This window comes from Carcharhinus amblyrhynchos, chromosome 22 (assembly GCF_965287045.1).
Source record: "Carcharhinus amblyrhynchos chromosome 22, sCarAmb.v2.hapA, whole genome shotgun sequence".
In the NCBI taxonomy this organism is placed as follows: Eukaryota; Metazoa; Chordata; class Chondrichthyes; order Carcharhiniformes; family Carcharhinidae; genus Carcharhinus; species Carcharhinus amblyrhynchos.
The window spans coordinates 10066380-10091751 of record NC_137345.1 but is presented as its reverse complement, the minus strand read 5'-3'; the positions used below and the strand labels follow the sequence as shown (position 1 = coordinate 10091751).

General features: G+C 42.0%; 2 protein-coding genes across 2 annotated transcripts in view; both read left to right on the top strand.

The window, feature by feature from the left end:
• LOC145357145 (uncharacterized) overlaps nt 1-17509 on the top strand; it is a 60009-nt gene extending 42500 nt beyond the window's left edge. The window contains exons 15-25 of the mRNA XM_080210301.1: nt 1199-1522; nt 2200-2508; nt 3737-4060; nt 6329-6637; nt 7889-8212; nt 8895-9203; nt 10452-10775; nt 11453-11761; nt 13001-13324; nt 15577-15891; nt 17142-17509. Coding sequence (XP_080066427.1) covers nt 1199-1522; nt 2200-2508; nt 3737-4060; nt 6329-6637; nt 7889-8212; nt 8895-9203; nt 10452-10775; nt 11453-11761; nt 13001-13324; nt 15577-15891; nt 17142-17509 — 3539 coding nt within the window. The remainder of the gene's footprint in view (nt 1-1198; nt 1523-2199; nt 2509-3736; nt 4061-6328; nt 6638-7888; nt 8213-8894; nt 9204-10451; nt 10776-11452; nt 11762-13000; nt 13325-15576; nt 15892-17141) is intronic.
• Nucleotides 17510-17834: 325 nt separating this feature from the next.
• LOC145357144 (uncharacterized) overlaps nt 17835-25372 on the top strand; it is a 149448-nt gene continuing 141910 nt past the window's right edge. Inside the window, 3 exon segments of the mRNA XM_080210300.1 lie at nt 17835-17847; nt 18147-18455; nt 19675-19998. Of these exon segments, the coding sequence (XP_080066426.1) occupies nt 17835-17847; nt 18147-18455; nt 19675-19998 (646 nt within the window).

Below are 25372 nucleotides of genomic sequence, written 5' to 3'. Positions count from 1 at the left end.
TCAGGTCAATGCGGAGAAGTGTGAGGTAATTCACTTTGGTAGGAGCAACAGATGTGTCGAGTATAGGGCTAACGGGAGGACTTTGAATAGTGTGGATGTACAGAGGGATCTAGGTGTGTGTGTACATAGATCCCTGAAAGTTGGGAATCAAGTAGATAAGGTTGTCAAGAAGGCGTACGGTGTCTTGGCGTTTATTGGTAGGGGGATTGAATTTAGGAGTCGCAGTGTAATGTTGCAACTGTACACTACTCTAGTGCGGCCGCACTTGGAGTACTGTGTGCAGTTCTGGTCCCCGCATTACAAGAAGGATGTGGAGGCGTTGGAGAGGGTGCAGAGGAGGTTTACTAGGATGTTGCCTGGTATGGTGGGGAGGTCCTATGAGGAGAGACTGAGGGATCTAGGGTTGTTTTCGTTGGAAAGAAGGCGGCTAAGAGGGGATCTTATTGAAACATATAAGATGATTAGAGGTTTAGATAGGGTGGATAGTGATAGCCTTTTTCCTCGGATGGAGAAAGCTAGCACGAGGGGGCATGGCTTTAAATTAAGGGGGGGTAGCTACAGGACGGATGTCAGGGGTAGGTTCTTTACCCAGCGGGTGGTGAGGGATTGGAATGCCCTGCCTGCTGCAGTTGTAAATGCGTCTAGTTTGGGGGCGTTTAAGAGATCTCTGGATAGGTTTATGGACGAAAAGGGATTGGTATAGGCTAGTGGGTCATTGTTTTTGTAACTGGTCGGCGCAACATCGTGGGCCGAAGGGCCTGTTCTGCGCTGTAATGTTCTATGTTCTATGTTCTATGTTCTATGTTAGACTTTAGGAAAGGTATTTAAATCTCCGTTATCTCAGCAAACATACACAGTCTATTTCAGGTCACACTCCAACGCTTGTAACTCACTAATCTGCTTTCATGAATATCTGCTGTCCATGAGAGCAATCAATAGATACTACCTGCATTTGACCAAGTTTCCACTGCCAACTCTCTCTCACACTCTCTAACACTTTCCCTTCCTCCTCATACCCTGGATGAGGTAGAGAAATATTGATAATATGAAACTATTTAACATTTTGGTCATTCTAATGATTAAAGTTTATCAGTTTAAAGTTGAAGCTTTTTTTACTTAGTGTCACAAGTAGGCTTACAGTAACACTGCAATGAAGTTACTGTGAAAATCCGTTAATGACTGTTCTTTTTCCCCACAGAACCCGTGTCTGTTCCTGAACTTAAATTTCTATCACCACCAAATGCCTCATGTTCTGGGGGCTCAGTGTCCGTCTCCTGTGAGTCTGTCCAGGGATCACTTCCCATTCAGTACACATGGTATGAAAAGACCCCATCTGAAGATTCAAAGATCTCTGACACCAATCAACTGGATCTACATTGTCAATCCTTCACACAGCAACATCATCAATATTACTGCACAGCCTCAAATAACCAGGGAGACAAATCCAGTGAAATGGTTACAGTGTCAGTGATCCATATTTCAGAGAATGACTGCAGTTATTTAACACAAATCAGCAACATTGGTAAATATCGCTTTAAGCTCCAAAAAATTCAACTCATGTTTCAAATTAATGTCTCTCTGAATTACTCACTGGTTTAGTTATATTGGTAGTTCCAAGCAATTTTAATAAAAATAGAATTGCATTTATTTATCACTTTTCACAGCTTCAGGACAGTTTTAAATTCTGTTCTGAACGATGCTGAAACTGATTCAGAGCCATTGTTGTGACGTAGGAAGCTCAGCACCAATTTATGAGCAATGAGCTCCCTGAAAGAGCAATGTGATCATGAGCAGACAATCTGCTGTCTGCTGTTCAAGGATTGCTGTCTGAGATTGCAATAACTCCAAGAGGTGGATCTGAAAGAGCTGTGCTTTTATTGCGCAAAATGAAAATAAGCAATAACAACATGCCTGTGCTGAACATAACAAATCCCAACCAGGACTAAAAGATTAATGGAACCTCTCAAGGTCTTGCTTTATCAAGGGCTTATTATACAATCTCATTATGGTTGTCTAATTATCAATCCTCAGGGAGCACATATTCAATGAGCCCAATGATATCAAACAGGGAAGTATTTCATTGCATTGCAAGATGCATTGGAGAGATTTCTAAGAACACAGTGGTAAATCCTACTGAAACATATCTGTTTTGAATTAAACAACAGTTTTAGTTCAATTTTTGACCTGCTGTCTTTTCAGCTCCGAGTGCATTGTGGGCAAAAAATAATGTAACAGGAGTTTTGGGAAGAGCGATCAGTATCGATTGTCACTATGACAAATTGTCCCAGTCACATGTGAAATATTGGAGTCGTCAGTGCTCTGTTTTGGTAAAATCAGATGATCCAGATGGACGGCGAGGGAGAATGTCGATCACAGATAACAAGACACAAGGATTATTTGTTGTTACGATGGAGGATCTTCACTCAGGAGATGCAGGATGGTACAGCTGTGGCATTGATAAGTCCGGCCTCCTTTCAATATTTCCTGTAAAGCTTCAAATATCTGACGGTAAATTGTTCTCAGTGATTATATTTATTACTCTCAACTGAAATGTCTGATTGATGCTTTATCTGGGAGGAGACATTGACAGCTCCGATGTCTGGAGGCTCCGCGGCAGTGCAGAGTCTGGCAGCTAGAGGGCAGTTAGAACAATGATTATGTTGGAGGAATTGTAATTCAGAGGTTCAGAGTAATGATCCAGAGAGATGGGGTCAGATTTATTGCATCTTGGATCACACTCTCCTGGTTAACATGTTGGCAAGGACACCGCCATGCTCCCGATGCCTGGGCAATAGACCTTCCCTCTTCCCAAATACCCACCAGAGACTCACCAACAGCTCACTTCATCTCCTGTAGTAAATTCCTTCAGCTCATTAAACCTCCACACTCAGTTGAAGTCAGACTCCAGCACTGAGTTCAAAAACAAAGGGCCTCAGTACAAAATGACCAGTTCAAGCCAGTTTCTCGAATTAACTATTTCAGCTGCTGCCAGCGGATAGCTTCTATCTCCCAGCTCATGTCCTTTGGGTGAAACTTACATTGGAATTTTACTGAGTGTCCGCTGTGGTATTGGAGCGAGTGTGGGGCAGACAACGGAAATGTCTGTTGACCTTGGGCGGGATTTTTCAGTCTTGTTCATTTGAGACCTAAAGACCCCACCCTTGACTTTAAACAGTACTGACATTTAAATGTTAAATGGTACTTAAATGTTAAATGTTAAATATAAATGCAAACAATGGCCAGAATTCAACAAACTCATCCGCGGCTGAGATTCTGCAGTCCTGCTGCTGTCCTGAGCACCAAATTCCCTATTCCAACTGGCAGTGGGGTCTGATCACCTGATATTGGAGAATTCAAGTCAAGAATAGATTTTTAAGCCTCCGTTATCTCAACAAACATCCACAGTCTATCTCAGGTCACACTCCTATGCTTGTCACTAACTAATGTGCGATCATGAATATCTGCTGTCCATGCGAGCAATCAATAGATACTACCTGCATTCGGCCAAGTTCCCACTGCCATCTCTCTCTCTCTAACACTTTCCCTTCCCCCTCACAGCCTGGGTGAAGTCTAGAAATATTGGTAATATGACACTATTAAATTTTTTGGTCAATCTGAAGATTAAAGTTTTAAAGTTTAATGTTAAAGCTTTTTTAAATTAGTGTCACAAGTCGGCTTACATTAACACTGCAATGAAGTTACAGTGAAAATCCAGTAATGATTTTTATTTCCACAGAACCCGTCTCTGTTCCTGAACTGAAATTTCTATCACCACCAAATGCTTCATGTTCTGGGGGCTCAGTGTCCATCTCCTGTGAATCTGTCCGGGGATCACTTCCCATTCAGTACACATGGTATGAAAAGACCCCATCTGAAGATTCAAAGATCTCTGACACCAGTAAACTGGATCTACATTGTCAATCCTTCACACAGCAACATCATCAATATTACTGCACAGCCTCAAATAACCAGGGAGAAAAATCCAGTGAAATGGTTACAGTGTCAGTGATCCACATTTCAGAGAATGACTGCAGTTATTTAACACAAATCAGCAGCGTTGGTAAATATCACTTTAAGCTTCAAAAACTACAACTAATTTTTAATTTTTTCGATGCAATTGGAATTGAAATATAATTGCATTTATTTGGCACTTTTCACATCTTCAGGACAGTTTTAGAGACCGTTCTAGTCAATGCTGGAACTGAATCAGAGCCATTGTTGTGATGTAGGAAGCTCAGTGACAATTTATGAGCAACGAGCTCCCTCAAAGAGCAGTGTGATCATGAGCAGACAATCTGCTCTCTGACAATTGCTGTTTGAGAATATAATAACTCCAGGAGCTGGATGTGAAAGATGCGTGCTTTTGATGCACAAAATGAAAATAAACGATAATCAGATGCCTGTGGTGAACACAAAGTTCATGGCAAAATGGGGCTGTTCATAGAACAGCTCCATCGTATGAAGCAAGATCTTGAGAGGATCAATTAACATTTTAATCCTGGTGGGCACAGAAGATCTCGATCACTTTGGCAGTAGCTGTATGTTCCCTTGCCAAGGACACCCATCTGCGAATATAGCAGAGGAAGAGAGTTAGATCGCCAAATCTGAAGACACCTCCCCTCCCCCTCCCCCCCCAACCAGATTGCCCACTGGACTATTAAAGTCAAGTTTAGCCTGACCGAGGAACAGGTTAACTAGGTCTTCCTTCTTGCTACCCCTCTGGGTGCCCAAAGATCAACAGCATAGGGCAGAAATGCAGTCATAATCTAATAATGGTTTTTTATGGAAATTGGAAGGGGAGATTCAGCAAATGCAGTCAACATATGCGTGTTCTACAAACTCCACACGCTGCAGAAAGTGCCCAAGTTATCAACAGCAAAGTCCACAAACACTAATTAGGCCATCTGTTTTAGTGATAAGTATGGGTCAGAGAAGTGAAACAACCTCCCTTCTCTGAAACAACCTCCTTGATCTTGTTCAAGGTAATACCATGCAAATGTGACCTTTCATGCCCACTTGAGAAGACAAGAGAACTCCAGTGTAATGTCTCTCTGAGCATTGACATCTCTAATAGTACTGTACTGGAGTTCCAGCCTAGATGTTCACGAGAACAGGACTTGAACCCACAATCACCTGACTCAGATATGCAAGCGATACCCTTGAGTTACAGTTAGCATCATTGAGGACAGTTCTAAGTAATAGTAAGAAATAAATGTACCTTTTAGCCCTCAAGGCATCATATATGTTCCACGGTATGTCATAATCCTTTTGAAAATAAAAAGAATTGAAGAGATTGCAAAAGCAAAATGCTGCTGATGATAGAATCTGTAACAAAGACAGAAAATGCTGGCAATCCCTAGCTGGTTAGGCAATTTCTGTGGATAGAAACAGAGTTAAAGTTTCAAGACCTTGAAACCAGGGCCAAAATGTTAATGGATCCTCTCAAAGTCTTGCTTCATACAAAGCTGGGTGTATGTGCTCCACATGGTTAGCTATTTATCATTCCCAGGGAGCTCACATTCAATAAGCACAATGGGGAGGTCAATTAATGATTCCTCTTTCAGATCATGGGCTTTATCTCAGAGAAATAAACTTTGTGCAGACCTCCTTTGGAATACTCTTCTGCTTGTCCACTGGGGGGTCCTGATGTCCATGAGGTGGGGCCTGATATCTTTGGGCAACGCGGGGTGGGGGGGGCAGGATTGTGCATGCATTGTAGTGGAGAATTTGAATGGCAGGTTTGGCATCGAGGCTGTGGGGAGTGGGAGTGGGGATGCTGACAGAGAAGGGCTGATGTTGGGTGGAGTGCCCTGTTCTTTGAGTGGCAGGATGTTGAGGGGAGGTTGACCCTTTATGTGAGGGGTATTCCCCTTGCCCACTGGAGGTTCCAATGTCCATGAGGTAGTGACTGATATCTGTGGGCAACAGGGGGATTCTTTAACTTAACTTTAACTTCAACTTTAAAACTGGTGCCCAATCTCTACGGAGACAGCCTTGCCAGCTCAATCAGGCCCCGCCCCAACTAGAGTGACAACACAAACCACACCCCTTTTTTTTGACAATGTCAGGAGATCTGGTGGGAAAAGCTGTCTGTCTGTCTGGACAGAAACTCACCGGTTTTCATTCTCAACCTGACAATTTGAATTTTTTCTGGAAAATTCCATTCATTAAATGAATGTACCCAACACCTCAAGCAAGGAGGCATTCAATTGCATTAGAAGATGTGTTGGACAGATTTCTCTGAACATAATGGTAAATCCCATTGAAATATATCTGTTTGTATTAAAAAACTCTTTCCAGTTCAGCTTTTGACTTGTTGTCTTTTCAGCTCCGAGTCCATTGCAGGCAAAAAATAATGTAACAGGAGTTTTGGGAAGAGCGATCACTATCGATTGTCACTATGACAAATTGTCCCAGTCACATGTGAAATATTGGAGTCGTCAGTGCTCTGTTTTGGTAAAATCAGATGATCTTGATGGACGGAGAGGGAGAATGTCGATCACAGATAACAAGACACAAGGATTATTTGTTGTTACGATGGAGGATCTTCGCCCAGGAGATGCAGGATGGTACAGCTGTGGTATTGATAAGCCCGGCCTCCTTTCAATATTTCCTGTAAAGCTACAAATATCTGACGGTAAATTGTTCTCAGTGATTATCTTTATTAATCTCGACTGAAATGTCTGATCGATGTTTATCTGGGAGGAGACATTGACAGTTCTGACTTCCCGAGGCTCTGTTGCAGTGCAGAGTCTGGCAGCGAGAGGGTAGTTAGAACATTGATTATATTGGAGGAATTGTAATTCAGAGGCTCAGAGTAATGATCTAGAGAGATGGGGTCAGGTTTATTGCAACTTGGACCACACTCTCCTGGTTAACAAGTTGTCAGAAACCCCACCCATGCTCCTGTTGGCTGGAAAATAGATCTTGACCACTTCCCAGATATTCACCAGATACTCACCAACAGCTCACTTCTTCTGTAATAAATCCCTTCAGCTCATTAAACCTCCACACTCAGTTGAAGTCAGACTCCAGCGCTGAGTTCAAAAACAAAGGGACTCAGTACAAAAAGAGCAGTTCAAGCCAGTTTCCCAATTAACTATTTCAGTTGCTACCAGCTGATATATTCTATCTCCCAGCTCACGTCCTTTGGATGATATTTACGTTGGAATTTTACTGCCTTGCCCGCCGTGGTATTGGAGCGGGTGTGGGGCAGACAACGGAAATGTCTGTTGACCTTGGGCAGGATTCTCCAGTCTTGTTCTTTTGAGGCCAGAAAACCTCACCCTAGACTTTAAACAGTACTGACACTTAAATGTTAAATAGTACTTAATGTTAAATATTAAAACAAAGACAAAGAATGGCCGAAATTCACCAAACTCATCCAGAGCTGGAATTATCCAGTCCCACTGTGAGTGCAGACTTGCCTGAGTGCCAAATTCCCTATTCCAACTGGCAGTGGGGGCTGATCACCCGATATCGGAGACTTCAGGTCAAGGTTAGATTTTAGGAAAGGTATTTAAATCTCCGTTATCTCAGCAAACATCCACAATCTATTTCAGGTGACATCCAATGCTTGTCTCTAACTAATCTGCTGCCATGAATATCTGCTGTCCATGAGAATAATCAATAGATACTACCTGCATTTGGCCAAGTTTCCACTGCCAACTCTCTTTCTCTCTAACACTTTCCCCCCCTCCTCGTACCCTGGGTGAGGTTGAGAAATATTGATAATATGAAACTATTTAACATTTTGGTCATTCTAATGATTAAAGCTTTTAAGTTTAAAGTTAAAGCTTTTTTTTACTTAGTGTCACAAGTAGGCTTACATTAACAATGCAATGAAGTTACTGTGAAAATCCATTAGTGACCTTTTATTTTCCCACAGAGCCCGTGTCTGTTCCTGAACTCAAATTTCTGTCACCACCAAATGCCTCATGTTCTGGGGGCTCAGTGTCCGTCTCCTGTGAGTCTGTCCAGGGATCACTTCCCATTCAGTACACGTGGTATGAAAAGACCCCATCTGAAGATTCAAAGATCTCTGACACCAATCAACTGTATCTACATTGTCAATCCTTCACACAGCAACATCATCAATATTACTGCACAGCCTCAAATAACCAGGGAGTAAAATCCAGTGAAATGGTTACAGTGTCAGTGATCCACATTTCAGAGAATGATTGCAGTTATTTAACACAAATCAGCAGCATTGGTAAATATCGCTTTAAGCTTCAAAAAATTAAAATCATGTTTTAAATTAATGTCTGTCTGAATTGTTCACGGGTTTAGATCAGGTAGTTTTTTCACGGGTAGTTCCAAGCAATTTTAATAAAAATAGAATTGCATTTATTTATCACTTTTCACAGCTTCAGGATAGTTTTAAATTCTGTTCTGATTGATGCTGGAACTGATTCAGAGCCATTGTTGTGATATAGGAAGCTCAGTGCTAATTTATGAGCAATGAGCTCCCTCAAAGAACAATGTGATCATGAGCAGACAATCTACTGTCTGAGGATTGCTGTTTGAGATTGCAATTACTCCAGGAGGTGGATCTGAAAGAGCTGTGCTTTTATTGTGCAAAGTGAAAATAAGCAATAACAACATACCTGTGCTGAACACAACAAATCCCGACCAGGACTAAAAGATTAATGGAACCTCTCAAGGTCTTGCTTGATAAAGGGCTAATTATTCAATCTCATTATGGTTGTCTAATTATCAATCCTCAGGGAGCACATATTCAGTGAGCCCAATGATATCAAACAGTGAAGTATCTAATTGCATTGCAAGATGCATTGGAGAGATTTCTAAGAACACAGTGGTAAATCCTACTGAAAAATATCTGTTTTGAATTAAACAATTATTTTAGTTCAATTTTTGACCTGTTGTCTTTTCAGCTCCAAGTGCATTGTGGGCAAAAAATAATGTGACAGGAGTTTTGGGAAGAGCGATCACTATCGATTGTCACTATGACAAATTGTCCCAGTCACATGTGAAATATTGGAGTCGTCAGTGCTCTGTTTTGGTAAAATCAGATGATCCAGATGGACGGCGAGGGAGAATGTCGATCACAGAGAACAAGACACAAGGATTATTTGTTGTTTCTATGGAGGATCTTCGCCTAGGAGATGCAGGATGGTACAGCTGTGGTATTGATAAGCCCGGCCTCCTTTCAATATTTCCTATAAAGCTACAAATATCTGATGGTAAATTGTTCTTAGTGATTATCTTTATTACTCTCAACTGAAATGACTGATCAGTGCTTTATCTGGGAGGAGTCAGGTCTGATATCTGGAGGCTCCGTGGCAGTGCAGAGTGTGGCAGCTAGAGGGCAGTTAGAACAATGATTATGTTGGAGGAATTGTAATTCAGAGGCTCAGAGTAATGATCCAGAGAGATGGGGTCAGATTTATTGCACCTTAGACCACACTCCCCTGGTTAACATGTTGGCAAGGACACCCCCATGCTCCCGATGCCTGGAAAATAGATCTTCCCATTTCCCAAATACTCACCAGATACTCACCAACAGCTCACTTCTTCTCCTGTAGTAAATTCCTTCAGCTCATTAAACCTCCACACTCGGTTGAAGTCAGACTCCAGCGCTGAGTTCAAAAACAAAGGGACTCAGTACAAAAAGAGCAGTTCAAGCCAGTTTCCCAATTAACTATTTCAGTTGCTGCCAGCTGATAGATTCTATCTCCCAGCTCATGTCCTTTGGATGATATTTACGTTGGAATTTTACTGCCTTGCCCGCTGTGGTATTGGAGCGGATGTGGGGCAGACAACGGAAATGTCTGTTGATCTTGGGTGGGATTTTCCAGTCTCGCTCATTTGAGACCATAAAACTTCACCCTAGGCTTTAAACAGTACAGGCACTTAAATGTTAAATGGTACTTAATGTTAAATATTAAAACAAATACAAACATGGCCGGAATTCACCAAACTGGTCCAGAGCTGGAATTATCCAATCCCGCCGTGAATGGAGATTTGCCTGAGTACCAAATTCCCTATTCCAACTGGCAGTGGGGGCTGATCACCCGATATCGGAGAATTCAGGTCAAGGTTACATTTTAGGGAAGGTATTTAAATCTCCGTTATCTCAGCAAACATCCACAGTCTATTTCAGATCACACTCCAATGCTTGTAACTCACTAATCTGCTATATGAATATCTGCTGTCCATGAGAACAATCAATAGATACTACCTACATTTGACCAAGTTTCTACTGCCAACTCTCTGTCACTCTCTCTAACACTTTCCCTGCCTCCTCATACCCTGGATGAGGTAGAGAAATATTGATAATATGAAACTATTTAACATTTTGGTCATTCTAATGATTAAAGTTTATAAGTATAAAGTTAAAGCTTTTTTTCTTAGTGTCACAAGTAGACTTACATTAACACTGCAATGAAGTTACTGTGAAAATCCGTTAATTTTTTTTTGTTTTCCCACAGAGCCCGTGTCTGTTCCTGAACTTAGATTTCTATCACCACCAAATGTCTCATGTTCTGGGGGCTCAGTGTCCGTCTCCTGTGAGTCTGTCCAGGGATCACTTCCCATTCAGTACACATGGTATGAAAAGACCCCGTCTGAAGATTCAAAGATCTCTGACACCAATAAACTGGACCTACATTGTCAATCCTTCACACAGCAACATCATCAATATTACTGCACAGCCTCAAATAACCAGGGAGACAAATCCAGTGAAATGGTTACAGTGTCAGTGATCCACATTTCAGAGAATGACTGCAGTTATTTAACACAAATCAGCAACATTGGTAAATATCACTTCAAGCTTCAAAAAATTCAACTCATGTTTCAAATTAATGTCTCTCTGAATTACTCACTGGTTTAGTTATATTGGTAGTTCCAAGCAATTTTAATAAAAATAGAATTGCATTTATTTATCACTTTTCACAGCTTCAGGACAGTTTTAAATTCTGTTCTGAACGATGCTGAAACTGATTCAGAGCCATTGTTGTGACGTAGGAAGCTCAGCACCAATTTATGAGCAATGAGCTCCCAGAAAGAGCAATGTGATCATGAGCAGACAATCTGCTGTCTGCTGTTTGAGGATTGCTGTTTGAGATTGCAATAACTCCAAGAGGTGGATCTGAAAGAGCTGTGCTTTTACTGCGCAAAATGAAAATAAGCAATAACAACATGCCTGTGCTGAACATAACAAATCCCAACCAGGACTAAAAGATTAATGGAACCTCTCAAGGTCTTGCTTTATCAAGGGCTTATTATACAATCTCATTATGGTTGTCTAATTATCAATCCTCAGGGAGCACATATTCAATGAGCCCAATGATATCAAACAGGGAAGTATTTCATTGCATTGCAAGATGCATTGGAGAGATTTCTAAGAACACAGTGGTAAATCCTACTGAAACATATCTGTTTTGAATTAAACAACAGTTTTAGTTCAATTTTTGACCTGTTGTCTTTTCAGCTCCAAGTGCATTGTGGGCAAAAAATAATGTAACAGGAGTTTTGGGAAGAGCAATCACTATCGATTGTCACTATGACAAATTGTCCCAGTCACACGTGAAATATTGGAGTCGTCAGTGCTCTGTTTTGGTAAAATCAGGTGATCCAGATGGACGGCGAGGGAGAATGTTGATCACAGATAACAAGACACGAGGATTATTTGTTGTTACGATGGAGGATCTTAGCCCAGGAGATGCAGGATGGTACAGCTGTGGTATTGATAAGTCCGGGCTACTTTCAATATTTCCTGTAAAGCTACAAATATCTGACGGTAAATGGTTCTCAGTGATTATCTTTATTACTCTCAACTGAAATGACTGATCAGTGCTTTATCTGGGAGGAGACATTGACAGCTCCGATGTCTGGGGGCTCCGTGGCAGTGCAGTGTCTGGCAGCTAGAGGGCAGTTAGAACAATGATTATGTTGGAGGAATTGTAATTCAGAGGCTCAGAGTAATGATCCAGAGAGATGGGGTCAGATTTATTGCATCTTGGATCACACTTTCCTGGTTAACATGTTGGCAAGGCCACCCCATGCTCCCGATGCCTGGACAATAGACCTTCCCTCTTCCCAAATACCCACCAGATACTCACCAACAGCTCATTTCATCTCCTGTTGTAAATTCCTTCAGCTCATTAAACCTCCACACTCGGTTGAAGTCAGAGTCCAGCGCTGAGTTGAAAAACGAAGGGCCTCAGTACAAAACGACCAGTTCAAGCCAGTTTCTCAAATTAACTATTTCAGCTGCTGCCAGCGGATAGCTTCTATCTCCCAGCTCATGTCCTTTGGGTGAAACTTACATTGGAATTTTACTGAGTGTCCGCTGTGGTATTGGAGCGAGTGTGGGGCAGACAATGGAAATGTCTGTTGACCTTGGGCGGGATTTTTCAGTCTCGCTCATTTGAGACCAAAAGACCCCACCCTTGACTTTAAACAGTACTGACATTTAAATGTTAAATGGTACTTAAATGTTAAATGTTTAATATAAATGCAAACAATGGCCAGAATTCAACAAACTCATCCGCGGCTGAGATTCTCCAGTCCCGCTGCTGTGAATGGAGATTTGCCTGAGCACCAAATTCCCTATTCCAACTGGCAGTGGGGCCGGATCACCTGATATCGGAGAATTCAGGTCAAGAATGATTTTTAAGCCTCCGTTATCTCAACAAACATCCACAGACTATCTCAGGTCACACTCCTATGCTTGTCACTAACTAATTTGCTATCATGAATATCTGCTGTCCATGAGAGCAACCAATAGATACTACCTGCATTCGGCCAAATTCCTACTGCCATCTCTCTCTCTCTAACGCTTTCCCTTTCCCCTCACAGCCTGGGTGAGGTCTAGAAATATTGGTAATATGACACTATTAAATTTTTTGGTCAATCTGAAGATTAAAGTTTTAAAGTTTAATGTTAAAGCTTTTTTAAATTAGTGTCACAAGTCGGCTTACATTAACACTGCAATGAAGTTACTGTGAAAATCCAGTAATGATTTTTATTTCCACAGAACCCGTCTCTGTTCCTGAACTGAAATTTCTATCACCACCAAATGTCTCATGTTCTGGGGGCTCAGTGTCCATCTCCTGTGAATCTGTCCGGGGATCACTTCCCATTCAGTACACATGGTATGAAAAAGCCCCGTCTGAAGATTCAAAGATCTCTGACACCAATAAACTGGATCTACATTGTCAATCCTTCACACAGCAACATCATCAATATTACTGCACAGCCTCAAATAACCAGGGAGAAAAATCCAGTGAAATGGTTACAGTGTCAGTGATCCACATTTCAGAGAATGACTGCAGTTATTTAACACAAATCAGCAGCGTTGGTAAATATCACTTTAAGCTTCATAAACTACAACTAATTTTTAATTTTTTCAAAGCAATTGGAATTGAAATATAATTGCATTTATTTGGCACTTTTCACATCTTCAGGACAGTTTTAAAGTCCATTCAGGTCAATGCTGGAACTGATTAAGAGCCATTGTTGTGAGGTAGGAAGCTCAGCACCAATTTGTGAGCAATGAGCCCCCTCAAAGAGCAATGTGATCATGAGCCGACAATCTGCTGTCTGACAATTGCTGTTTGAGAATATAATAACTCCAGGAGCTGGATGGGAATGAAGCGTGCTTTTGATGCACAAAATGAAAATAAACGATAACCACATGTTTTGTGGTGAACACAAAGTTCATGGCAAAATGGGGCTGTTTCTAGAACAGCTCCGTTGTATGAAGCAAGACCTTGAGAGGATCGATTAACATTTTAATCCTGGTGGGCACAGAAGACCACGATCGCTTTGGCAGTAGCTGTATGTTCCCTTGCCAAGGACAATCACCTGCAGATATAGCAGAGGAAGAGGGGGAGATCGCCAAATCAGAATACACCCCCCACCTCCTCCCCCCCAAACCAGATTGCCCACTGGACAATTAAGGTTAAGTTTAGCTGGCCCAGGAACAGGTTAACTAGGTCTTCTTTCTTGCTACCCCTCTGGGTGCCCAAAGATCAACAGCATAGGGCAGAAATGCAGTCAAAATCTAATAACGGTTTTTTATGGAAATTGGAAAGGGAGCTTCAGCAAATGCATTCAACATATGTGCGTTCTACAAACTCCACAAGCTGCAGAAAGTGCCCAAGTTATCAACAGCAAAGTCCAGAAACACTAATTAGGCCATCTGTTTTAGTGATAAGTAAGGGTCAGAGAAGTGAAACAACCTCCCTTCTCTGAAACAACCTCCTTGATCTTGTTCAAGGTAATACCATGCAAACTTTCATGCCCACTTGAGAAGACAAGAGAACTTCAGTGTAATGTCTCTCTGAGAATTGACATCTCTAATAGTACTGTACTGGAGTTCCAGCCTAGGTGTTCACTAGAACATTACTTGAACCCACAATCACCTGACTCAGATATGCGAGTGATACCCTTGAGATACAGGTAGCATCATTGAGGACAGTTCTAAGTAATAGTAAGAAATAGATGTACCTTTTAGCTCTCAAGGCATCATATATGTTCCACGGTGTGTCATAATCCTTTTGAAAATAAAAAGAATTGAAGAGATTGCAAAAGCAAAATGCTGCTGATGATAGAATCTGTAACAAAGACAGAAAATGCTCGCAATACCTGGCTGGTTAGGCAAATCCTGTGATTAGAAACAGACTTAAAGTCTCAAGACCTTGAAATCAGGACCGAAATGTTAATGGATCCTCTCAACGTCTTGCTTCATGCAAAGCTTGGTGTATGAGCTCCACATGGTTAGCTATTTATAATTCCCAGGAAGCTCATATTCAATAAGCACAATGGGGAGGTCAATTAATGATTCCCCTTTCAGAGCATGGGGGTTATCACAGAGAAATAAACTTTCCTCAGTCCTTCTTTGGAATACTCTTCTGCTTGTCCACTGGGGGGTCCTGATGTCCATGAGGTGGGGCCTGATATCTTTGGGCAATGTGGCGGGGGGGAAATTGTGCATGCATTGTCGTGGAGGATTTGAATGGCAGGTTTGGCATCGAGGCTGAGGGGAGTGGGAGTGCGGATGCTGACAGAGAAGGGCTGATGTTGGGTGGAGTGCCCTGTTCTTTGAGTGGCAGGATGTTGAGGGGAGGTTGACCCTTTGTGTGAGGGACTTTCCCCTTGTCCACTGGAGGTCCCTATGTCCATGAGGTAGAGCCTGATATCTGTGGGCAACAGGGGGATTCTTTAACTTAACTTTAATTTCAACTTCAATGGTGCCCAATCTCTACAGAGACAGCCTTGCCAGCTCAATCAGGCCCCGCCCCAATGAGAATGACAACACAAACCACACCCCCTGATTTTTTTTTGACAATGTCAGGAGATCTGGTGGGAAAAGCTGTCTGTCTTTCCGGACAGAAACTCACCGGTTTTCAGTCTCAACCTGACTATTTAAATTTTTTCTGGAAAATTCCACTCATTAAATGAATGTTCCCAACACCTCAAACAAGGAGGTATTCAATTGCATTAGAAGGTGCGTTGGACAGATTTCTCTGAACATAATGGTGAATCCCATTGAAATATATCTGTTTGAATTAAACAATTATTTCCAGTTCAATTTTTGACCTGTTGTCTTTTCAGCTCCAAGCGCATTGCGGGCAAAAAATAATGTAACAGGAGTTTTGGGAAGAGCGATCACTATCGATTGTCACTATGGCAAATTGTCTCAGTCACATGTGAAATATTGGAGTCGTCAGTGCTCTGTTTTGGTAAAATCAGACGATCCAGATGAACGGCGAGGGAGAATGTCGATCACAGATAACAAGACACAAGGATTATTTGTTGTTACGATGGAGGATCTTCGCTCAGGAGATGCAGGATGGTACAGCTGTGGTATTGATAAGCCTGGCCTCCTTTCAATATTTCCTGTAAAGCTTCAAATATCTGATGGTAAATGTTCTCAGTGATTATCTTTATTAATCTCGACTGAAATGACTGATTGGTGCTTTCTCTGGGAAGAGACATTGACAGCTCCGATGTCTGGAGGCTCCGCGGCAGTGCAGAGTCTGGCAGCTAGAGGGCAGTTAGAACAATGATTATGTTGGAGGAATTGTAACTCAGTGCCTCAGTGAAATGATCTAGAGAGATGGGGTCAGATTTATTGCACTTGGGACCACACTCCCCTGGTTAACAAGTTGTCAGAAAACCCACCCATGCTCCTGTTGGCTGGAAAATAGATCTTGACCACTTCCCAGATATTCACCAGATACTCACCAACAGCTCACTTCTTCTGTAATAAATTCCTTCAGCTCATTAAAATTCCACACTCAGTTGAAGTCAGACTCCAGCACTGAGTTCAAAAACACAAAGGGACTCAATACAAAAAGAGCAGTTCAAGCCAGTTTCCCAATTAACTATTTCAGTTGCTGCCAGCTGATAGCTTCTATCTCCCAGCTCATGTCCTTTGGATGATATTTACGTTGGAATTTTACTGCCTTGCCCGCCGTGGTATTGGAGCGGGTGTGGGGCAGACAACAGAAATGTCTGTTGACCTTGGGCAGGATTCTCCAGTCTTGTTCTTTTGAGGCCAGAAAACCTCACCCTAGACTTTAAACAGTACTGACACTTAAATGTTAAATAGTACTTAATGTTAAATATTAAAACAAAGACAAAGAATGGCCGAAATTCACCAAACTCATCCAGAACTGGAATTATCCAGTCCCACTGTGAGTGCAGATTTGCCTGAGTGCCAAATTCCCTATTCCAACTGGCAGTGGGGGCTGATCACCCTATATCGGAGAATTCAGGTCAAGGTTACATTTTAGGGAAGGTATTTAAATCTCCGTTATCTCAGCAAACATCCACAATCTATTTCAGGTGACATCCAATGCTTGTCTCTAACTAATGTGCTATCATGAATATCTGCTGTCCATGAGAACAATCAATAGATACTACCTGTATTCGGCCAAGTTTCCACTGCCAACTGTCTCTCTCTAACACTTTCCTTTCGTCCTCATACCCTGGGTGAGGTTGAGAAATATTGATAATATGAAACTATTTAACATTTTGGCCATTCTAATGATTAAAGTTTCTAAGTTTAAAGTTAAAGCTTTTTTTACTTAGTGTCACAAGTAGGCTTACATTAACACTGCAATGAATTTACTGTGAAAATCCGTTAATGACTGTTTTTTTTCCCACAGAGCCCGTGTCTGTTCCTGAACTCAAATTTCTATCACCACCAAATGCCTCATGTTCTGGGGGCTCAGTGTCCATCTCTTGTGAGTCTGTCCAGGGATCACTTCCCATTCAGTACATGTGGTATGAAAAGACCCCATCTGAAGATTCAAAGATCTCTGACGCCAATCAACTGGATCTACATTGTCAATCCTTCACACAGCAACATCATCAATATTACTGCGCAGCCTCAAATAACCAGGGAGTAAAATCCAGTGAAATGGTTACAGTGTCAGTGATCCACATTTCAGAGAATGATTGCAGTTATTTGACACAAATCAGCAGCAGTGGTGAATATCACTTTAAGCTTCAAAAAATTAAAATCATGTTTTAAATTAATGTCTGTCTGAATTGTTCACGGGTTTAGATCAGGTAGTTTTTTCACGGGTAGTTCCAAGCAATTTTAATAAAAATAGAATTGTATTTATTTATCACATTTCACAGCTTCAGGGCAGTTTTAAATTCCATTCTGATTGATGCTGGAACTGATTCAGAGCCATTGTTGTGATATAGGAAGCTCAGTGCTAATTTATGAGCAATGAGCTCACTCAAAGAACAATGTGATCATGAGCAGACAATCTACTGTCTGAGGATTGCTGTTTGAGATTGCAATTACTCCAGGAGGTGGATCTGAAAGAGCTGTGCTTTTATTGCGCAAAATGAAAATAAGCAGTAACAACATGCCTGTGGTGAACACAACAAATCCCAACCAGGACTAAAAGATTAATGGAACCTCTCAAGGTCTTGCTGTGTAAAGGGCTTATCATACAATCTCATTATGGTTGTCTAATTATCAATCCTCAGGGAGCACATATTCAATGAGCCCAATGATATCAAACAGGGAAGTTGTTAATTGCATTGCAAGATGCATTGGAGAGATTTCTAAGAACACAGTGATAAATCCTACTGAAACATATCTGTTTTGAATTAAACAATTATTTTAGTTCTGTTTCTGACCTCTGTCTTTTCAGCTCCGAGTGCATTGTGGGCAAAAAATAATGTAACAGGAGTTTTAGGAAGAGCGATCACTATCGATTGTCACTATGACAAATTGTCCCAGTCACATGTGAAATATTGGAGTCGTCAGTGCTCTGTTTTGGTAAAATCAGACGATCCAGATGGACGGCGAGGGAGAATGTCGATCACAGATAACAAGACACAAGGATTATTTGTTGTTACTATGGAGGATCTTCACTCAGGAGATGCAGGATGGTACAGCTGTGGTATTGATAAGCCCAGCCTCCTTTCAATATTTCCTATAAAGCTTCAAATATCTGACGGTAAATTGTTCTTAGTGATTATCTTTATTACGCTTGACTGGAATATCTGATCGGTGCTTTATCTGAGAGGAGACATTGACAACTCCGATGTCTGGAGGTTCTGTGGCAGTGCAGAGTCTGGCAGCTAGAGGGCAGTTAGAACAATGATTATGTTGGAGGAATTGTAATTCAGAGGCTTAGAGTAATGATCCAGAGAGATGGGGTCAGATTTATTGCACCTTGGACCACGGTCTCCTTGTTAACGTGTTGGCAAGAACACCCCTGTGCTCGCGATGCCTGGACAATAGACCTTCCCACTTCCCAAATACTCACCAGATACTCACCAACAGCTCAGTTCTTCTCCTGTAGTAAATTCCTTCAGTTCATTAAACCTCCACACTCGGTTGAAGTCAGACTCCAGCGCTGAGTTCAAAAACAAAGGGACTCAGTGCAATAAGAGCAGTTCAAGCCAGCCTCCTAATTCATTATTTCAGTTGCTGCCAGCGGAAAGCTTCTATCTCCCAACTCATGTCGTTTGGATGATACTTACATTGGAATTTTACTGAGTGTCCGCTGTGGTATCGGAGCGAGTGTGGGGCAGACAACGGAAATGTCTGTTGACCTTGGGTGGGATTTTTCAGTCTCGCTCATTTGAGACCAAAAGACCCCACCCTAGACTTTAAACAGTACTGACATTTAAATGTTAAATGGTACTTAAATGTTAAATGTTAAATATAAATTCAAACAATGGCCAGAATTCAACAAACTCATCCGCGGCTGGGATTCTCCAGTCCTGCTGCTGTCCTGAGCACCAAATTCCCTATTCCAACTGGCAGTGGGGTCTGATCACCTGATATCGGAGAATTCAGGTCAAGAATAGATTTTTAAGCCTCCGTTATCTCAACTAACATCCACAGTCTATCTCAGATCACACTCCTATGCTTATCACTAACTAATTTGCTGCCATGAATATCTGCTGTCCATGAGAACAATCAATAGATACTACCTGCATTCGGCCAAGCTCCCACTGCCATCCCTCTCTCTCTAACACTTTCCCTTCCCCCTCACAGCCTGGGTGAGGTCTAGAAACATTGGTAATATGAAACTATTTAATTTTTTGGTCAATCTAAAGATTAAAGTTTAATGTTAAAGCTTTTTAAAATTAGTGTCACAAGTAGGCTTACATTAACACTGTAATGAAGTTGCTGTGAAAATCCGTTAATCATTTTTATTTCCACAGAACCCGTGTCCGTTCCTGAACTGAAATTTCTATCACCACCAAATGCCTCATGTTCTGGGGGCTCAGTGTCCGTCTCCTGTGAGTCTGTCCAGGGATCACTTCCCATTCAGTACGCATGGTATGAAAAAACCCCGTCTGAAGATTCAAAGATCTCTGACACCAATAAACTGGATCTACATTGTCAATCTTTCACACAGCAACATCATCAATATTACTGCACAGCCTCAAATAACCAGGGAGACAAATCCAGTGAGATGTTTAACATTTCACTGACCAACGGCTTAGGGGAGAATTGCAGTTATGTGGCACAGATCAACAGTGTTGGTAAGTGATAGTGTAAACATACAATGTGGTCAGTGAAATATTTATTGGTGTTTGTCTCTTCTGCACTCCCTCCTTGGCCTTGGAGGGAGTGCAGAGGAGGTTCACTAGGCTGATGCCAGAGATGAGGGGGTTGGCCTATGAAGAGAGACAAAATAGACTGGATCTGTACTCGTTGGAGTTTAGAAGGATGAGGGGGGATCTTATAGAGATGTATAAGATAACAAAGGGGATGGATAGGGTAGAGGTAGAGAGATTCTTCCCGCTTAGAAAGGATAGCAGGACTAGATGGCACAGCCTCAAGATAAGGGGGGGGCAGTCTAGATTAGGGTTGAGGGGGAACTTCTTCACTCAAAGGGTGGTGAATCTCTGGAATTCTCTGCCTGTTGAAGTGGTGGAGGCTACCTCGCTAAATATATTTAAGTCATGGGTAGAAAGGTTTTTGATAGACAGGGGAATTAAGGGTTATGGGGAGAAAGCGGATAAGTGGAACTGATCCACTTCAGATCAGCCATGATCTTATTGAATGGCAGGGCAAGCTCGAAGGGCTAGATGGCCTACTCCTGTTCTGATTTCTTATGTTCTTATGTTTTTATTCTGGTTGCTGGTTAGCTTCCTAATGTCTCTCAGAATGACTGCAATGGCAAGATTCACTCTGCTTTGTCCCTCAGCCACTCGGAACAAAGTTACCGATTAAAATAGTAATTGAAAATATCAGGATCATAAAATATTGCCCAAACATATGTAAACGTTGCAGTAAACCCAAGAAAATTAAATAGAACTTGATTGATAAAATCTCCATTAACCATTCCTGTTCCCATTTCTTGGAGATCAAATTGTGAAAAACAACCTTTAGCTGATGTCTCTTGCTTTAGGATGAATGGTAAGGATAGAAAGTTAAAGATTTGATGTGAAATGATCACATCTTAAAAGGTCTCACTTACAAAATGAAAGAATGTCTCACATTTATTTTCACAGTCACCTGACTTCTCAAAGCACTTTACAACAAATGAAATGCTTTTTGAAACACTGTCACTGTTGTGAGGCAGGAAACACAGCAGCCAATTTGCACACAGCAAACTCAAAATAATGAACTGAGAACCTGTTTTCAATTGAGGGATAAATATCGCTGGGTGATTTGGAGTAACACTTCCGTTTTTCTTCAGGAGATCTTGTGCCACAGATCTTATACATCCATAGATTCACAGAATCCATAAAATCCTTCAGTGCAGAAAGAGCCATTTGGCCCATCGAGTCTCTGCCAACAACAATCCCACCCAAGCCTTATCACCATAACCCCATGCATTTACCTGAGCTAGTTCCCCCTGACACTAAGAGGCAATTTAGCTTGGCCAATCCACCTAACCTGCACACCTTTGGCCTGTCGGAGATAACCGGAAAGCCCAGGGTAAATCCACGCAGACACAGGGAGAATGTGCAAACTCTACACAGACAATCACCCGAGGCCAGAATTGAACCCGGGACTCTGGCGCTGTAGGGCAGCAGTGCTAACCACTGTGCTATCCATAGAGCAAGCAGATTGGGGACTCAGTTCAACATCCCATCCGAAATGCAGCACCTCCAACTGTGCAGCACTTCCTCAGTACTGCACAGGAGGGTCAGCTTTGATTTTTGAGTCCTAGAGCAGGGCTTGAACACAGAACCTTCTGGCTGCAGACACAAGAGTGCTACCAACAGCTAACACCAGCAGAGACTCATTAGAACAGAAGGAAATGATCTGCTCGATCGATTCAAAATTATTTGACGCTTTGATAAAATAAATTGAGACCAATTATTTCCACTAGTAAGTGAGTGAATAACACAGAGAATACAATTAAGATCATCATAACAAGGGCAACAGGAGAAGTTAGGAGAAATTTCTAGATGCAAATGATTATAAAGGTATGGATTGGATTAGAACCAGGATCAACAGTAGCTTTTACAAGGGAAGCAAAAAAAGGAGCAGACATTTAGGACGATTTGGGGAAAAGACACGACAATGGGAGCGTCACTGTAGACTCGATAGGCCAAAGGGCCTCCTTATGCACTGCATAGATTCTATGATTCTGAATGGAAAATTCTTTCATAGCGATGGAGGCCAATGGACCAAATTTCCTTCTTTGCCGTAAAATTTTATCATCACAAAATGCTGCTCAAAATCTCAGAATTCCATGTTCTAAACACTGAATTACTCAGTGTTAACATAAACACTAACTATAGTTTGGAATTAATGAGGACTTTAACCTGTTTGAATGTTTAATATTCAAATATATCAGTGTCAGAAGGGGCTCATTTGGGAGCAGCCTGATTTCTGAAACCAATGGATTGTGAGTTCAAATTCTCCTTCTGAGAAAGGTGTTGATATCACTGTACAGCACGGAGATTGTGCTCTGCTGTTGACGGTGCTATTGTCTAGTTGAACTGCTGACCCCTACATCCTTTGAGCTAAATGTAAATGATTGCACAGTCCTCTTCCAGGCGGAATATGTAAATTTCCCTGGTGCCTTACAGACCCTCATAACATTTAAGAATTATTTAGATGTGCACTCGTGATGCCAAGGCATCAAAGCTATGGGCCACGTGTTGGAAAATCAGATTAGAATAGTCAGGTGGTCTGGCTTTGAGTGGCATAGACGCGATGGGTGCTCCCTCCCTCACAGCACTGTGGATGTACCTACACCACAAGGACTGCAGCGGTTCAAGAGGCATCTCATGACCATCGTCTCAAAGGCAATTAAGGATGGGCAATAATTGCTGGCCTAAACAGTGACACCCACATCCCAAGATGAGATGCTCCCTCAACAAGGTTCCCCCTCAGGTTGTGGTGCCTCTTGACAATGTGACTCTCTTGTTTAACAACAATGAAAATGAGACTGATCTGAATGTTGTTTTCTTGTTTCAGTTGGACCTGAAAATTCTTGTGATGCTTTAACAGTATCACCAACACATTCCTCAATTCCAGAACCCAATCTTGCTAAAAGGTACGTTGTTTTTATTGTTAGTGTTTAAATTTCATGGCTTCTGTGTGAGTGATCAAATCCTCTTGAACAACTTAGGCGCAAGGATGGATATCATTTATTGTCCTGGGTCAGTCACAGAGCAGCAATCATTGTTGGATTGCCATTCCACTCAATGCTTTCCATCCTCGACTCAGCTCCACATTTCTTGTCTGATCTTCCGAGTCCAAATTCTCCAGAACTGTGGAGTGCTGCGTCCCTCGGAGAACTCCATTGCAACTCTGCAGGACAACAGGCGGGTAAGGTGAGAGACGGATAGAGAGGCAGGTGTCTCGATGTGTTGGTAGTTGGAGTCAAGGGTAGTAGGTGGGTGAGGATACAGATGAGTGAGGTCATAGGTGTGTGAGATGGGTGGGATTGCAGAAAGGTGAGGTGATAGATGGGGAGGGTAGCAGTTGAGTGAGATAGTAGGTTGATGAGGTGACAGGAGGGTAGGGTAGCAGTTGGGTGAGGTAGTTGATGAGGTGGTAGATGAATAGTGAATGAATACCACCTCATGGTTGATGAGGTGGTAGATGAATAGTGTGGTAATTGGGTCAGGTTGGCAGGGGCAGCCTGGTTTGAGAGCTAATCAGATTCGGACATTGGGTAATCAAGTGATGGGTGCAAAGGTTAGTCAGAGAGAATAATTGGGTTGGCTTAGGTTGTGGCATAGTCACAAGGTCAGATGGGATAGCTCTGGGTGTGGGGTGATAGTTGGTGTGTCAGGGGGTTCATCAGAGGACTGGGAGGAATTCAGAGGGCCAGTGTGATTATTCGGGGGTCAGTTCTGTGGTTGCCCAGGAATTAAATTTGATTCTTTCAGTCTAACATTTCCTGGGTAACTATCCAGTTAAGTCCCATGGAATTCTTTGAAGTGTCTGACTCATAAGAACATAAGAACATAAGAAGTAGGAGCAGGAGTAGGCCATCCAGCCCTTCGAGCCTGCCCTGCCATTCAATAAGATCATGGCTGATCTGTCGTGGCTCAGTTCTACATTCCCGCCCTCTCCCCATAACCCTTAATCCCCTCGCTTATCAAAAACCCATCAACCCGCGTCTTAAAAATATTTAGCGAGGCAGCTTCCACCACTTCAACGGGCAGAGAATTCCAGAGATTCACCACCCTTTGAGTGAAGAAGTTCCTCCTCAATGCCGTTCTAAACCGCCCCCCCCTTTATCTTGAGGCTGTGCCCCGTATTCCTACTGTCCTTTCTGAGCAGGAAGAGTCTCTCCACCTCTATCCTATCCATCCCATTCATCATCTTATACGTCTCAATGAGATCTCCCCTCATTCTTCTAAACTCTAACGAGTACAAGCCTAAACTCTCACCCAGAGCTAAAAATTTTCACAGAGGGATCCAGGGAACAGCAGAATTGTCTGTTGGAAATTCCAATGTCCCAAGCAATGCCCATGGAGGTCATCATGTTGGGTCATCTTCAGGGTTGTGACACACATCTTGGGTCATATGTCCAGTCTCTGATGATCCAGGAGACTGGGCATCATTTCTCAATTGCTCTCAGATCAGGAAAGTTGGCGAGATGTTGTTGTATTTGCTTCATAATGAAGGTGCGAGTTTTAAAAAGGATTGATCTGTTGTGACGCCATTAGGGTGTGGGCTTAGGCTGCTGTGTTACTGTCAGTTTTCAACTTGATGCAGTGCAAAGAGCAGCTCTTCATTAAAACCTGTTTTGTGTTTGCTTAAATCTACGTGTGCAAACCAAGTCTTTAATTTTCCTGTTAAAACCCAAAACCCCTAACGTAGTTGGGACATACAGAAAGAACGAATATTATTGTCCAATGTAAACACGGAGGTTACAATGATGATGAGGAGAAAATACCAACTAAACATCAACATGATGAAAATGCTGCTGGAAACACGCAGCAGGTCACTTCTTATCTACAGAGAAAGCAGACAAGGAGAACCCTGAAGAAATGGTTAATATTGATCTGGTCAAAGTTCACTGCTGTTTCTGAGATTTTGCTGTGTGCAAATTGGTTGCCACATTTCCCATATAACAACAGTGGTGGTTGTTTAGAAGTATTTCCTAGCTTGTAAAGCCCTTTAGACCACCCAAAGGACATGAAAAGTGTGATATAATTTGAAAACCCACTTCTGTAAATAAATGGCCAACAATCAATTATGGCAGGAAACAAAGGATGATTGTTGATGGCTGTTTCTGTGACTGGAAGGCTGGTTCCAATCCTCAGTGCTAGGTCCCCTGCTTTCTCTGGCACATATTAATGATTTATATGTAATGAAATTTACCAATGCTGTAGATAGCGAGGAAGATTGCTGTTGACTGCAGGTAGATATCAATGGATTGTTCAGGTGGGTAAAAAAGTGGCAAATAGAATTCCACCTAGAAAAGTATGAGGT